General features: G+C 42.0%; 2 protein-coding genes across 2 annotated transcripts; both read left to right on the forward strand.

The window, feature by feature from the left end:
- The first annotated feature begins 1,641 nt into the window (after nt 1-1,641).
- LOC130926744 (serotransferrin-like) lies at nt 1,642-6,992 on the forward strand. The gene is made up of 18 exons (XM_057851893.1): nt 1,642-1,720; nt 2,426-2,513; nt 2,808-2,959; nt 3,045-3,147; nt 3,509-3,700; nt 3,765-3,894; nt 4,047-4,102; nt 4,169-4,332; nt 4,436-4,589; nt 4,653-4,813; nt 4,951-5,047; nt 5,112-5,132; nt 5,207-5,371; nt 5,804-5,957; nt 6,057-6,124; nt 6,184-6,368; nt 6,616-6,805; nt 6,865-6,992. The coding sequence occupies exons 2-18, from the start codon at nt 2,450-2,452 to the stop codon at nt 6,900-6,902; spliced, it is 2,094 nt and encodes a 697-aa protein (XP_057707876.1). The 5' UTR covers nt 1,642-1,720; nt 2,426-2,449; the 3' UTR covers nt 6,903-6,992.
- Nucleotides 6,993-8,840: 1,848 nt separating this feature from the next.
- LOC130926745 (serotransferrin-like) lies at nt 8,841-16,315 on the forward strand. Its single transcript, XM_057851895.1, has 18 exons — nt 8,841-8,911; nt 11,741-11,828; nt 12,123-12,274; nt 12,360-12,462; nt 12,821-13,012; nt 13,077-13,206; nt 13,359-13,414; nt 13,483-13,646; nt 13,750-13,903; nt 13,967-14,127; nt 14,266-14,362; nt 14,427-14,447; nt 14,532-14,693; nt 15,127-15,280; nt 15,380-15,447; nt 15,507-15,691; nt 15,939-16,128; nt 16,188-16,315. Exons 2-18 carry the CDS (start codon nt 11,765-11,767, stop codon nt 16,223-16,225), a joined length of 2,091 nt encoding a protein of 696 aa, XP_057707878.1. The 5' UTR covers nt 8,841-8,911; nt 11,741-11,764; the 3' UTR covers nt 16,226-16,315.
- Nucleotides 16,316-16,660: the final 345 nt, after the last annotated feature.

Raw genomic sequence — 16,660 nt, forward strand, 5'->3', positions numbered from 1 at the left:
GATTGAGTTAATGGCATTTAAAACTGCTTGAGTGGCAAATTTCAAAGTAGTTTGACAACTAACACTTCCAACGACTGCTCTTTGTGGCGTCAATTTGGTCACACATTGTAAAATTGGTGAACACAAAGGAAAATGGGTTTTCTTAATTACCTGCCCCACTGACAATTGGGAGTGTCCAGGGCCCAGAATTTACTGCGACGCCCTGCTTGATGGTGGCAAGCAGTAGTTTGATCCCTCCCGTGCAAACTGCACAGCATACTCTGGCCCTTTACTAATTCCTAATGAAGGAAAGGGTACACACCAGTAAGATAAACACAAGTTTTGGAAAGTGATCAAATGAACAAAATTTTAGAATTTAAATCACATTTGCAGATGTCCTGTTTCCTCACATCCATGACATTGGTCTAGAACAGGGGTAGCCAACTCTGATCCTCGAGGGCCCATATCCAGCTTGTTTTCCATGTCTCCCAACACACCTGACTCAATCAGGATCGTTATCAGGCTCCTGCAGAGTTTACTGATGAGCTGATCATTTGATTCGGGTGTTTTAAAGGAGGGAAACATGGAAAACAAGCTGGATAGGGGCCCACGAGGACCGGAGATGGCTACCCCTGGTCTAGAAGGGGGCAACTGAACAAGAATCGGCCGAAGACTTATTAAAATCCCTCAGTTTTCTGGCAAAACAAACACTGGAAGCAGCTTGGAAGACACTGATCACCTTTCCACCGATGACAAGCACAGCAGTGCAGTTTTACTCAAATTAGAAGCTCATTGAAATCTTACCGTGAGGGTGTATCAGCCAATGTGAGGCTCCTGGGATACTCTTACGGTCAAGGTAACTGAGGAGCAGCTGAGGTTAAACTTTGTGATGACTGAGGTTGGAAAAGTGCAAAATATACCCTAGTGTGGTTTTTGAATTGGAATTTAAAGAAACATCCTGGTGAATTGCAAAATTATATTTTATATTTTTAACGTCTTTTAACTGGACGTATAGAAACGAAAACTTTCATGGGTGAGTGACAGAAATAAAGTGCTGCAACACTTCCATAAAATAATTGGTAAATTAAATGTACATGAAATAACATGGTATTTTATTCAATGACACTTTCATCTATTTTATTGATGTAGGTTATTATTCAAAGATGTATATTCCATTTGGTCTTATTTGGTCCTTCATAGGAACCCACCCAATATTGCAACACTGCTGTCTGCCCTCAAGTTGTATTGATACTTTGTTGATATATTGCTCTTTTTATTATGAAAATAATTGTGGAGTGAAAACTGATTTCAACATGAGATCTATAAATATTTCAAATAATTAAAAAGGGGCCAAATGAGGCTGTTATTTCCTCTTTGAGGTGATCCCATCATCCCAAAGATTTGGCACTGCCCAAAGAGCCATGAGTTCCATATCAAATTCCTTTGCAAGAATGAAATAATAAACATTCTTGTTAACCATTTCAACAAAAGTTGACCGCGGTTAAATAATATTGCTTAACACACTCCTGTATCACTCGCAACATCGACACCGCTCCTTCTGTTCCACTGACCGCCACTTGGAGCGCCCTCTTCCTCCTCGTCACACCTGCTAGTTTGTTGCAGCAGCTGAGGTCAATTAGCACTCAGCTGAGGGGGACAAGATATAAACAGGTTCTGCCCCAATTGAAGTCCTCTCTTCTTTCCTCGTCAATCTGCCCTGAAGTCTGAAGTAGGTGGTGAGGTGAGCTCTTTTGGTGTTTTCTAGCTCAAAATTGACCTTATTTTTCCCAAAATTTACCTGATGCTGGCGGTTCTCATATTTACCTTTTTTTCTGTTGAGGCTCGGTATTAAAAGCTAGATACTGTATCATGTTTTTGTCTGCTTGTAAAATGGCTCATGACCTCATGTTGAGGAAATGTATTCAACTTGAATATTAAATTTGACAAACCTGTGGCTCAACTAAAAACAAGTGTTATTATAAAGAATTTTGACAATGCAAACATTTTCAATGGAACTGAAATTTCTTGTCAAATGTACAGTTTGAGTTCAACTTTTTAATTATGTTTGAGGCTAAATGCGTCAATGTTAACCTTTTCTGAAGGTGGAAAAATTAGTTGAGTCAATGTTGACAAGCTGCCCTATTCTAAAGGCAGCAACAAAAATTTCCACCTCAAAGCTTTTTGTACTCGGTTGTGAACTTTTTTTTTTTTTTTTTTTTTTTGCCCCGGAGTTCTGCAGGCTCAATGCTGATACCTTTCCGCCCAAAAATCTGCCATTAATCATGTTATCACTTGGGACAATCATTTTTTTATTACGTTGATATTGTAGCCTGAACTAGGGTAACTTGTCGGAATTTTTCCTGTTTTGGATGGTGTCATTCATTATGTGCAAAGGCATGCACAGAAACTCTGACCAAACTGACATCTACTGGTCTTTTCCTACCAGCGTGACTGACTGCAGCTCACTCTGATGAACCAAGGACCGCACACAATGAAGCATCTGCTGTTACTGTCACTGCTGCTTGGCTACCTGGGTAAGCACCAGATTACAAATGGATAGCCCTTTTGAGCATCATTTTTCCTCAAAGTATACGCTTTGACCTCTCAAGGCAATCCATGCTGGTACAAATAATTTCTTCGTTCAGATGGTAAATGTTAATTTCACATAACATTAGTTTTCAAAGTAAATTTCAACTAAAGGCTACTGTAATTTTGGTCTACAACTAGTCATCAAGAATCTTTTGGTGTAGAGCACGAAATGTGAAGTGAATACTTGTATTGCAAACTATTCAAGAACTGTACATGGTAAACTCTTCTGTTTGGGTTAGCTGATGCAGTGTTGTCGGCCACCATGGAACATGTGAGGTGGTGCGTCATATCGGATAAGGAGTACAAGAAGTGCTCAGACCTGGCTGCCCAGGCACCGGTCTTCTCCTGCGTGTTGAAATTAAATTCCATGGAATGCATTGATGCCATTAAAGTAAGGATTTCTGACCCCTCAATGTGTTTTGGGCACTCGCTGTGGCAAGAAACTTGATGTTCACCCTTCTCTGCTCTTCTAACAGATAGGTACAGCAGACGCTATCACATTGGATGGAGGAGACATCTACACTGCCGGACTAGAGAAATATCAACTGCAGCCCATAATTGCAGAGCACCATGGCAATTGTAAGCTAATTCTAAACCATGTCAAGTTTCTAAGTATAATTTCTGTGTGGAATTGACTGATCAGTTGATTCTTACAAGAGTCAAATGCAAGCCTATCAATCCAAAGTCTTCTCCCTGGATCAGATTCGAGTAATGGACTAGGTGGGAGGAGGAACTGGTCAGAATGAGCCCAATTGTCAATGACTAATTAAAGGATTAGGAATTCTCCACGATGGCAGGAGCTTCATAATCTGGCCTTTTTTTTGTCCTGTCACTGCGGAACATGGGTCAAAATTGGCCACGTGTAGATTTTCTATAGCAATAGTTTGTCATGAAGCATGTTGTAAATTAAGCCCTAAAAAATATTGTGTGGTCTCTTCAGCATCGGAAGGCTGCTACTACGCAGTCGCTGTGGTTAAGAAGGGCTCGGGCTTTGGCATAAGAGACCTGGCTGGGAAGAGATCCTGTCACACTGGCTTGGGAAAATCTGCTGGCTGGAACATGCCAATTGGAGCGCTCCTCAAGTTGGGTATATTGAAGTGGGGAGGCCTTAAGAGCCAAACGATTGAGGATGGTAAGTTGGCATCAAGGTTAATGCATCTGATTTGAACTAGTTTTAATTTTCGACTTTTTGGCAGCGGTAGGAAGTTTCTTCTCGTCAAGCTGTGCACCTGGAGCAGACAAGGGTTCACAACTATGTAAGAGCTGCAAGGGTGACTGCTCAAAATCCCAAAATGAACCTTTCTATGACTATGATGGTGCCTTTCAGTAAGTACTTTGTTTTTGAAGTAAATCACAAATTTTGCTTTGATTAGTTCAGTCACTGCTGCATAGAATTTTAACACCATTGCCTCAAGTACGCGCTGTCTGCTTTTCCACTTGGCCCACAATCTGTGGCAAATAACAAACCCTGTTATTAGGTGCCTGGTAGAAGATGCTGGAGATGTAGCCTTTGTCAACCATCTCACTGTACCGGGTGAGTTTGATCGCTGTACTCGGCCTGGTATTCAAATGTTCAAAATTATTTGACATTTTTCTGTAGATGACAAGGAAGCAAACTATGAACTTCTATGCCCTGACAATACAAGAGCACGCATTGAAGACTACAAAGAATGCCACCTGGCCAGGGTACCTGCTCACGCAGTGGTCACCCGCAAACAACCCAAACTGGCTGAATTGATCTGGAAAAGTCTCAGTGAAGTGCAGGTAAGTGAGCCCTTCATAATCTACCAAATGATTGGTTTGCCACCAATCCACAAGCTTGAGGCTTTTGACCATCAGCATTTAATTCCTCCCCTTTCTGAACTAGGGCTTTGACCTGTTCTCCTCCAAAGCTTACGCACCTGCCAAGAATCTTATGTTCTCAGACTCTACTGAAATGCTTGTCCAATTGCCTTCCAACACTACCTCCTTCCTGTATTTGGGTGCTGGTTATACAAGCATAATGCGCTCTTTGAACAAAGGTAACAAACGTTATCAACAAACACAGGTGAACACTAGACAAATTTTGCTCTACTTGTACTCAGAGGTCGCTGCAGCCGGATCAAGCGCCCTGATGTGGTGTGCCGTGGGCCCGAGTGAGATGAAGAAATGTCAGTCATGGAGCATCAAAAGCATGGTGGATGGTGACACTAAAATTCTTTGCCAAACTGCCCCAACTGTTGAGGAATGCATAAGGAAGATAATGGTGAGATGGCCACAATCTCAAAACTAACCCTTATACAATTGGGTAACTTCATCATACAGGAACATGAAGTTTCAGTCATGCCAGAGGTTTATATGGAATTCAGTCGCTCCGCTTTGAATGTTTTTTGTTGCCTTCAGAGTAATGAGGCCGATGCAATGTCAGTGGACGGAGGAGAGATATTCATTGCCGGGCAGTGTGGACTGGTTCCAGCGATGGTCGAGCAGTATGATGAAGGTAAAGCATGGTGTAGGAATGTCTCATAAATACATTTCTGAAATCTTAAAATTTTCATTAACAGCTAAATGCAACACATCTGGTGGTAAGTTTTTTATTTTTTCCCTGTGGGCGGGGGGGGCTACAATTCTTGAAGTAAAATGAATTTGTTGCCTGTAGCCTCAGCTTCTTCATACTATGCTGTTGCGGTGGTCAAGAAAAATTCTGGCATTACCTGGGACGGCCTGAGAGGAAGGAGGTCCTGCCACACAGGTTATGGCAGAAACGCGGGCTGGAATGTTCCCATGGGTCAAATTTATAAAGAGACTGGTGATTGTGACTTCAGTAAGTAAACATCATTTACAGTATCAAATTTTTTTGGGGGTTGTCATTTCAATGGACTGGTAATATCAAATGCTACCTTTTTGTCATTCAATCTATGGGTTGAGCCTTGCTCTGCCCACAGCATGAAATGCACAAAATGCTTAATTTTCTGAGATTGATATCAAAGCAGTTTTCACATTAGTTTTTTTTTAACCATAAACAGGGGAGTCATTGCAATTTGAACACTTTGTCAAAGTTTGTTGATTACGCAATCACCTACATGCAGATTTACATTGCCGCAATGCAGAGCCTTCAGTCAACGTATGCTAGTCTTTAAAACATGATGGCTAACTTGGCAAGTGAAAGGTCTCAGATGCTGAGAAATATGCAGGCAATTGAATTCTTAAATTTTGAGTTTCTAAAGGTCAAATACATCTTGTCCCCTTTGCTCAGCCATGTTCTTCAGCAGCGGATGTGCCCCTGGAGCTCCAGCAAACTCTCCTTTCTGCTCTCAATGTGCTGGGAGTGGTAATAAAACTGTGGGCAACAAAGCTAAGTGTCAACCCAACTCAGAAGAGGAATATTACGGCTACGTAGGTGCCTTTAGGTAAGTTTTATTACAGCAGCTAAATCTTACATCCACTGTAAGTGTACAAAAAGCTGTTGCATCATTAGACCCTGCTGACGGGGATATTTGTCTTTGCAGATGTCTTGTTGAAGGGGCTGGTGATGTTGCCTTCACTAAACACTCGGTTGTTCAAGAGAACAGCAATGGTAACAACCTGACTCCCAACATTAGCAGTACCATATCCTATCATTTGTTCCTCTTACAGGAAAGGGTCCAGCATGGGCCTCCAACATCTTGAGCAGCGACTACGAGCTGATTTGCCCACAACTAAGTGGTTCGGCGCCAATTGGAGATTTTAAACATTGTCACCTGGGAGCCATCCCGGCACACGCAGTGATTACCCGGCCAGAGACCCGTGACCATGTTGTCAGTGTTCTTGGGGAGCAGCAGGTAATGAGTTATGGGGGCTCCGAATCGACCTTGCGCAACTTGTAGTACTGCCAGTTATTCAAATTGCTTTCAAGCAGTTTATCTGAAACATTAATTCTTTTAAAAGTGGGATGACGAAGTGAATGTTCGTAGTTCAGTGCCATTGATGTCAATTTTGAAAAGGCTTGAGTGATCCTCAAAGTAAAAAATGGATATGGCGTCCTGAGTGAATTGCACAGCCAATGGTTGTATGACTCTTTGGTTTTAGGTGAAGTTCGGCAGAGGTGGCAACGATCCCAGTTTTGAAATGTTTCATTCCCAGTCGGACAAGAACCTGCTCTTCAAAGACTCCACCAAATGTCTGCAAGAGGTGCCAAGCGGCTTGGACTATAAAGGCTTCTTGGGACAAGATTACATGGCTGCCATGACCTCACTAAGGCAGTGCAGTGACACAACAGGTTTGGATAGTTTTATTGGGCTTAACATATTGTGAAAATAATTGTTCCCTTCCAAACAGATCTGGAGAAGCTGTGCACCTTCATCACTTGTCAGTGAAACGAGACTGCTGTATGTCAACTCTTAATACCACCTACTTGTTTCGCTAACATTGTCATGAACCTGATCAAATAAAGCCTTTAAATGACATGCTGTCTATATATATATTTTTTTTTAACAAAATGTATTGTACAGTGGTCAAATTTACCTGACCGGGTCATCACTTTGCGTTGACCTGCTTCAAGGAAAATGAATACGGCTGTTCCTTGTCTGACAGTCCTGCATATTGAGATGCTGACATGCCTTTTAATATATATATATTTTTTGTGTTCATGGCAGTTGTAACTGCTTGTGTGGCAAATTTCATAGTTTGAAAGCTAAAACTTCCAATGACTGCTCTTTGTGGAGTCAATTTAGTGCCATATTTGTTACACAAAATGCAAGGAAAATGGGTTTTCTTGAATACCCGCCCCACTGACAATTGGAAGTAGTAAATTATGGGCTCTTGCCATGTCCCTGCTTGATGCTGGCAAGCAGTAGTTTGATCCCTCCTGTGCAAACTGCACAGCATACTCTGGTCCTTCACTAATTCCTAATAAGGGAAAAAGTACATGGCAGATGAACACTAATTTTGGAAGAACAGTGATCAAATGAACACAACTTTAGAAATTGAATCCCATTTGCAGATGTCCTGTTTCCTCACATCCATGTCATTGGTCTAGAACAGGGGTAGCCAACTCCAGTCCTTGAGGGCCCCGATCCAGCTTGTTTTCCATGTCTCCCAACACCTGACTCAATCAGGATAGTTATCAGGCTCCTGCAGAGCTTAATGAGCTGATCATTTGATTCAGTTGTTTTAAAGGAGACTTGGAAAATAAGCTGGATATGGGCCCTCGAGGACCAGAGTTGGCTACCCCTGGTCTAGAAGGTGGCAACTGAATAAGAATTGGCCAAAGACTTATTAAAATCCCTGTTTTCTGGCAAAACAAACACTGGAAGCAGCTTAGACACTGATCACCTTTCTACCGATGACAACCACAGCAGTGCACAGTTTTACTCAAGTGAGAACCTCACTGAAATCTTACCGTGAGGGTGTATCATGTGAGACTCCTGGGATACTCTTACTTTCAAGGTAACTGAGGAGCAGCTGATAAACCTTGTGAAGACTGAGGTTGATAGAGTGCAAAATATACCCTAGTGTGGTTTGTGAATTGCAATTTAAAGAAACATCCTGGTGAAGTGCACAATTATAAATATTTTTAACATCTTTTAAGTGGACGTATAGAAAACAAACGAAAGTTTTTTTTTTTCCAAACAAAACTGACTTGGATGGGTGAGTTTGACAGAAATAAAGTGCTGCAACACATGTCCATAAGATAATTGGTGAATTAAATGTTTGTACATGAAATAACATGGTATTTTAATGACACATTCAATGACACGTTCATCCATTTTATTCCAACTTTTATTGATGTAGGTTATTATTCAAAGATGTATATTCCAATTGGTCTTATTTGGTCCTTCATAGGAACCCACCCAATATTGCAACACTGCTGTCTGCCCTCAAGTTGTATTGATACTTTGTTGATATATTGCTCTTTTTATTATGAAAATAATTGTGGAGTGAAAACTGATTTCAACATGAGATCTATAAATATTTCAAATAATTAAAAAGGGGCCAAATGAGGCTGTTATTTCCTCTTTGAGGTGATCCCATCATCCCAAAGATTTGGCACTGCCCAAAGAGCCATGAGTTCCATATCAAATTCCTTTGCAAGAATGAAATAATAAACATTCTTGTTAACCATTTCAACAAAAGTTGACCGCGGTTAAATAATATTGCTTAACACACTCCTGTATCACTCGCAACATCGACACCGCTCCTTCTGTTCCGCTGACCGCCACTTGGAGCGTCCTCTTCCTCCTCGTCACATCTGCTAGTTTGTTGCAGCAGCTGAGGTCAATTAGCACTCAGGTGAGGGGGACAAGATATAAACAGGTTCTGCCCCAACTGAGGTCCTCTCTTCTTTCCTCGTCAATCTGCCCTGAAGTCTGAAGTAGGTGGTGAGGTGAGCTCTTTTGGTGTTTTCTAGCTCAAAATTGACCTTATTTTTCCCAAAATTTACCTGATGCTGGCGCTTCTCATATTTACCTTTTTTTCTGTTGAGCCTCGGTATTAAAAGCTAGATACTGTATCATGTTTTTGTCTGCTTGTAAAATGGCTCATGACCTCATGTTGAGGAAATGTATTCAACTTGAATATTAAATTTGACAAACCTGTGGCTCAACTAAAAACAAGTGTTATTATAAAGAATTTTGACAATGCAAACATTTTCAATGGAACGGAAATTTCTTGTCAAATGTACAGTTTGAGTTAAACTTTTTAATTATGTTTGAGACTAAATGCGTCAATGTTGTTAACCTTTTCTGAAGGTGGAAAAATTAGTTGAGTCAATGTTGACAAGCTGCCCTATTCTAAAGGCAGCAACAAAAAATTTTCACCTCCAAAGCTTTTTGTACTCAGTTGTGAACTTTTTTTTTTTTTTGCCCCTGAGTTCTGCAGGCTCAATGCTGATACCTTCCCGCCCAAAAATCTGCCATTAATCATGTTACCACTTGGGACAATCATTTTTTATTACGTTGATATTGTAGCCTGAACTAGGGTAACTTGTCGGAATTTTTCCTGTTTTGGATGGTGTGTCATTTGTTATCAGGGGCGGACTGGTAATCTGTGGGTTCTGGAGGATCACAGAACGGCCGGTGCCCTGGACGGCCGGCGGCCGCCATTCATTATACATCACTGTTTTTGTCCCCCCTTGCCTCTGATTATCTACAGTTCGCATCCAATCCAACAGGTGGCAGCAATGCACCTGGCTGTTCATCGCCAGTCTGATAGAAGAACGAAAGAAGCACAAAGTTGCCTTCATTGGTTCCTTGTGGAAGCAAAATGGCGACGAGCGTTAATGCACAATATGGATGGTGGTGGCAAAAAAAGAAAAGAGAAGGGTGGCGCGAAGAAGGTTAGGAAGAAAAAAATTAAAGAAACTGGAGAGCGAAGCATCAAAATGTCATAAGTTGACAAATATTTTCGCAAGCAGCAGTCTGGCTGCAACGGCCACGTCGGGTAACAGCAGCCCACTCCCGGCGTGAGAGGGGGAGCGGCAGCCGCTCTGACGCGCAGCCGGTTCGAGAGGCCGGTTCAGGGAGAGAGAAAAAAAGAGGGAGGGGGTAATGATAAGCTGGTGGAAGTTCGAGAGGGAAGTTCCCCAGACAAGCGCAGAGCAAGTAAAAATGGATGAAGAGGGTCACTTGTTCGGTATACTGGCAATTGTTATCCACCAGGTAGGTACATTTTAAATGAAATAAATGACAATTAAAGGGTTAGTGCCAGCTAGTCGATGTACCCGTTGGCAATCGTGTCAAGTTACAATATGCTAGTCCTACTATCACTCTCCTAAGAAAAAATATTTTAGCTGTAAAACAACGTATACACACGCAGCAGCAATATTAATTCAGAAGAAATGTAACAAAATATTAATAAAATGAATGGTTTTACTTTACAGTTTAGGTAGTTAAATTGATATATATTTTTAATCATTTATATATCGTTTTGTTTTCTGGTGAATACTTTCCAATGAAGGTTATGTATACAGGATTTGTCTTGAAATGTTTATTGTATTTTCATTGAAATTTATTATTTGTATGGCAAGATTAATTATGGCAGGGGTCTCCAAACCGGTCCTCAAGGGCCACTGTGGGGCCTGGTTTTTCTTTCAACCGATCGAGTACCGACAGTTTAACCAATGAAGTTTCTGCTAAAACAAGCAGCACCTAACTGCAATCAACTGATTACACTTGTAAGACACCAGACTGGTGCATAGGTGTTGTCTTGTTTTGTTGGAATGAAATCCTGTGCCCGCTGCGGCCCTATGTGGAATAGTTTGGAGACCACTGAATTATGGCATAAACAATGAAATTGTTTTATAGACAGAGATATATAGAGATATATTATAATCAATCGGATACATGAATGAATGAATTTATTGTCATTGTCATCATCATCATAATCATTGACAGTTTCAGAATGTGGAATTTGCCCGAATACTTAAAACTTGCTTTGAAAAATACATTCTTTCATTTGTTTATTTAGGTCTATCATAGAGCTAGTACAGAAAATGAACCCAACTCCAGTTCAGCCTTGCAGTACTTTTAGCGCCCCAAGTCAGACAGTGACATTTATTCATTCATTTTCCATGCCGCTTTTCCTCACGAGGGTCACGGAGGTGCTGGAGCCTATCCCAGCCAACTACGGGCAGTAGGCAGGGGACACCCTGAACTGGTTGCCAGCCAATCACAGGGCACAAGGAGACATACAACCATTCACGCACACACTCATACCTACGGACAATTTAGAGTGTTCAATCAGCCTACCATGCATGTTTTTGGGATGTGGGAGGAAACCGGAGTTCCCGGAGGAAACCCACGCAGGCACGGGGAGAACATGCAAACTCCACACAGGAAGGCCGAAGCCCGGGATTGAACCCTTGATCTCAGAACTGTGAGGCAGATGTGCTAACCACTAAGCCACCGTGCCACCCAGACCGTGACAGTCTAAACATATTTTCTTCATTTTCTCTTAAAGTGCAAGAAATTGATGCATTTTACAATCAAATGTAAAAAAAAAAAAAAAAAAAATTCTCCCCGGGGTTGGGGGGTTGGGCGGTATGCCCCCAGACACCCCTAGGGGGTCTGTTTCCCTTCGTAAAGCGATTCTTGTGGGCTGGGCTGAGTCAAAGTCCAGGGCTGCTTTTTAGTCCCAGTCCGCCCCTGTTTGTTATGTGCGAAGGCATGCACAGAAACTCTGACCAAACTGACATCTACTGGTCTTTTCCTACCAGCGTGACTGACTGCAGCTCACTCTGATGAACCAAGGACCGCACACAATGAAGCATCTGCTGTTACTGTCACTGCTGCTTGGCTACCTGGGTAAGCGCCAGATCACAAATGGATAGCCCTTTTGAGCATCATTTTCCCTCAAAGTATACGCTTTGACCTCTCAAGGCAATCCACGCTGGTACAAATAATTTATTCGTTCAGATGGTAAATGTTAATTTCACATAACATTAGTTTTCAAAGTAAATTTCAACTAAAGGCTACTGTAATTTTGGTCTACAACTAGTCATCAAGCATCTTTCGGTGTAGAGCACAAAATGTGAAGTGAATACTTGTATTGCAAACTATTCAAGAACTGTACATGTTCAACTCTTCTGTTTGGGTTAGCTGATGCAGTGTTGTCGGCCACCATGGAACATGTGAGGTGGTGCGTCATATCGGATAAGGAGTACAAGAAGTGCTCAGACCTGGCTGCCCAGGCACCGGTCTTCTCCTGCGTGTTGAAATTAAATTCCATGGAATGCATTGATGCCATTAAAGTAAGGATTTCTGACCCCTCAATGTGTTTTGGGCACTCGCTGTGGCAAGAAACTTGATGTTCACCCTTCTCTGTTCTTCTAACAGATAGGTACAGCAGACGCTATCACATTGGATGGAGGAGACATCTACACTGCCGGACTAGAAAAATATCAACTGCAACCCATAATTGCAGAGCACCATGGCAATTGTAAGCTAATTCTAAACCATGTCAAGTTTCTAAGTATAATTTCTGTGTGGAATTGACTGATCAGTTGATTCTTACAAGAGTCAAATGCAAGCCTATCAATCCAAAGTCTTCTCCCTGGATCAGATTCGAGTAATGGACTAGGTGGGAGGAGGAACTGGTCAGAATGAGCCCAATTGTCAATGACTAATTTAAAGGATTAGGAATTCTCCACGATGGCAGGAGCTTCATAATCTGGCCTTTTGTCCTGTCACTGCGGAACATGGGTCAAAATTGGCCACGTGTAGATTTTCTATAGCAATAGTTTGTCATGAAGCATGTTGTAAATTAAGCCCTAAAAAATATTGTGCCATCTCTTCAGCATCGGAAGGCTGCTACTACGCAGTCGCTGTGGTTAAGAAGGGCTCGGGCTTTGGCATAAGAGACCTGGCTGGGAAGAGATCCTGTCACACTGGCTTGGGAAAATCTGCTGGCTGGAACATGCCAATTGGAGCGCTCCTCAAGTTGGGTATATTGAAGTGGGGAGGCCTTAAGAGCCAAACGATTGAGGATGGTAAGTTGGCATCAAGGTTAATGCATCTGATTTGAACTAGTTTTAATTTTCGACTTTTTGGCAGCGGTAGGAAGTTTCTTCTCGTCAAGCTGTGCACCTGGAGCAGACAAGGGTTCACAACTATGTAAGAGCTGCAAGGGTGACTGCTCAAAATCCCAAAATGAACCTTTCTATGACTATGATGGTGCCTTTCAGTAAGTACTTTGTTTTTGCAGTACATTACAAATTTTGCTTTGATTAGTTCAGTCACTGCTGCATAGAATTTTAACACTATTGCCTCAAGTACGCGCTGTCAGCTTTTCCACTCGGCCCACAATCTGTGGCAAATAACAAACCCTGTTATTAGGTGCCTGGTAGAAGATGCTGGAGATGTAGCCTTTGTCAATCATCTCACTGTACCAGGTGAGTTCGATCGCTGTACTCGACCTGGTATTCAAACGGTCAAAATTATTTTAAACATTTTTCTGTAGATGACAAGAAAGCAAACTATGAACTTCTATGCCCGGACAATACAAGAGCACGCATTGAAGACTACAAAGAATGCCACCTGGCCAGGGTACCTGCTCACGCAGTGGTCACCCGCAAACAACCCAAACTGGCTGAATTGATCTGGAAAAGTCTCAGTGAAGTGCAGGTAAGTGAGCCCTTCATAATCTACCAAATGATTGGTTTGCCACCAATCCACAAGCTTGAGGCTTTTGACCATCAGCATTTAATTCCTCCCCTTTCTGAACTAGGGCTTTGACCTGTTCTCCTCCAAAGCTTACGCACCTGCCAGGAATCTAATATTCTCAGACTCTACTGAAATGCTTGTCCAATTGCCTTCCAACACTACCTCCTTCCTGTATTTGGGTGCCGGTTATACGAGCATACTGCGCTCTTTGAACAAAGGTAACAAATGTTTTCACCAAACCCAGGTGAACACTAGACAAATTTTGCTCTACTTGTAATCAGAGGTCACTGCAGCTGGATCAAGCGCCCTGATGTGGTGTGCCGTGGGCCCGAGTGAGATGAAGAAATGTCAGTCATGGAGCATCAAAAGCATGGTGGATGGTGACACTAAAATTCTTTGCCAAACTGTCCCAACTGTTGAGGAATGCTTAAGGAAGATAATGGTGAGATGGCCACAATCTCAAAACTAACCCTTATACAATTGGGGTAACTTCATCATACAGGAACATGAAATTTCACAATCATGCCAGAAGTTTATATGGAATTCAGTCACTCCGCTTTGAATGTTTTGTTGCCTTCAGAGTAATGAGGCCGATGCAATGTCAGTGGACGGAGGAGAGGTATTCATTGCCGGACAGTGTGGACTGGTTCCAGCGATGGTCGAGCAGTATGATGAAGGTAAAGCATGGTGTAGGAATGTTTCATAAATACATTTCTGAAGTCTTAAAATTTTCATTAACAGCTAAATGCAACACATCTGGTGGTAAGTTTTTTAAAAAAAAAATTTTTTTACCCTGTGGGCGGGGGGACTAAAATTCTTGAAGTAAAATGAATTTGTTGTCTGTAGCCTCAGCTTCATACTATGCTGTTGCGGTGGTCAAGAAAAATTCTGGCATTACCTGGGACAGCCTGAGAGGAAGGAGGTCCTGCCACACAGGTTATGGCAGAAACGCGGGCTGGAATGTTCCCATGGGTCAAATTTATAAAGAGACTGGTGATTGTGACTTCAGTAAGTAAACATCATTTACAGTATCAAATTTTTTTGGGGGTTGTCATTTCAATGGACTGGTAATATCAAATGCTACCTTTTTGTCATTCAATCTATGGGTTGAGCCTTGCTCTGCCCACAGCATGAAATGCACAAAATGCTTAATTTTCTGAGATTGATATCAAAGCAGTTTTCACATTTAGTTTTTTTTTAACCATAAACAGGGGAGTCATTGCAATTTGAACACTTTGTCCAAGTTTGTTGATTACGCAATCACCTACATGCAGATTTACATTGCCGCAATGCAGAGCCTTCAGTCAACGTATGCTAGTCTTTAAAACATGATGGCTAACTTGGCAAGTGAAAGGTCTCAGATGCTGAGAAATATGCAGGCAATTGAATTCTTAAATTTTGAGTTTCTAAAGGTCAAATACATCTTGTCCCCTTTGCTCAGCCATGTTCTTCAGCAGCGGATGTGCCCCTGGAGCTCCAGCAAACTCTCCTTTCTGCTCTCAATGTGCTGGGAGTGGTAATAAAACTGTGGGCAACAAAGCTAAGTGTCAACCCAACTCGGAAGAGGAATATTACGGCTACGTAGGTGCCTTTAGGTAAGTTTTATTACAGCAGCTAAATCTTACATCCACTGTAAGTGCACAAAAAGCTGTTGCATCATTAGACCCTGCTGACGGGGATATTTGTCTTTGCAGATGTCTTGTTGAAGGGGCTGGTGATGTTGCCTTCACTAAACACTCGGTTGTTCAAGAGAACAGCAATGGTAACAACCTGACTCCCAACATTAGCAGTACCATATCCTATCATTTGTTCCTCTTACAGGAAAGGGTCCAGCATGGGCCTCCAACATCTTGAGCAGCGACTACGAGCTGATTTGCCCACAACTAAGTGGTTCGGCGCCAATTGGAGATTTTAAACATTGTCACCTGGGAGCCATCCCGGCACACGCAGTGATTACCCGGCCAGAGACCAGTGCCCATGTTGTCAGTGTTCTTGGGGAGCAGCAGGTAATGAGTTATGGGGGCTCCGAATCGACCTTGCGCAACTTGTAGTACTGCCAGTTATTCAAATTGCTTTCAAGCAGTTTATCTGAAACATTAATTCTTTTAAAAGTGGGATGACGAAGTGAATGTTCGTAGTTCAGTGCCATTGATGTCAATTTTGAAAAGGCTTGAGTGATCCTCAAAGTAAAAAATGGATATGGCGTCCTGAGTGAATTGCACAGCCAATGGTTGTATGCCTCTTTGGTTTTAGGTGAAGTTCGGCAGAGGTGGCAACGATCCCAGTTTTGAAATGTTTCATTCCCAGTCGGACAAGAACCTGCTCTTCAAAGACTCCACCAAATGTCTGCAAGAGGTGCCAAGCGGCTTGGACTATAAAGGCTTCTTGGGACAAGATTACATGGCTGCCATGACCTCACTAAGGCAGTGCAGTGACACAACAGGTTTGGATAGTTTTATTGGGCTTAACATATTGTGAAAATAATTGTTCCCTTCCAAACAGATCTGGAGAAGCTGTGCACCTTCATCACTTGTCAGTGAAACGAGACTGCTGTATGTCAACTCTTAATACCACCTACTTGTTTCGCTAACATTGTCATGAACCTGATCAAATAAAGCCTTTAAATGACATGCTGTCTTTATTTTTTTTTTTTTAACAAAATGTATTGTACAGTGGTCAAATTTACCTGACCGGGTCATCACTTTGCGTTGACCTGCTTCAAGGAAAATGAATACGGCTGTTCCTTGTCTGACAGTCCTGCATATTGAGATGCTGACATGCCTTTTAATATATATTTTTTTTTTGTGTTCATGGCAGTTGTACCTGCTTGTGTGGCAAATTTCATAGTTTGAAAGCTAAAACTTCCAATGACTGCTCTTTGTGGAGTCAATTTAGTGCCATATTTGTTACACAAAATGCAAGGAAAATGGGTTTTCTTGAATACCCGCCCCACTGACAATTGGAAGTAGCAGTAA

Source organism: Corythoichthys intestinalis, chromosome 12, assembly GCF_030265065.1.
Source record: "Corythoichthys intestinalis isolate RoL2023-P3 chromosome 12, ASM3026506v1, whole genome shotgun sequence".
Taxonomy (NCBI): domain Eukaryota; kingdom Metazoa; phylum Chordata; class Actinopteri; order Syngnathiformes; family Syngnathidae; genus Corythoichthys; species Corythoichthys intestinalis.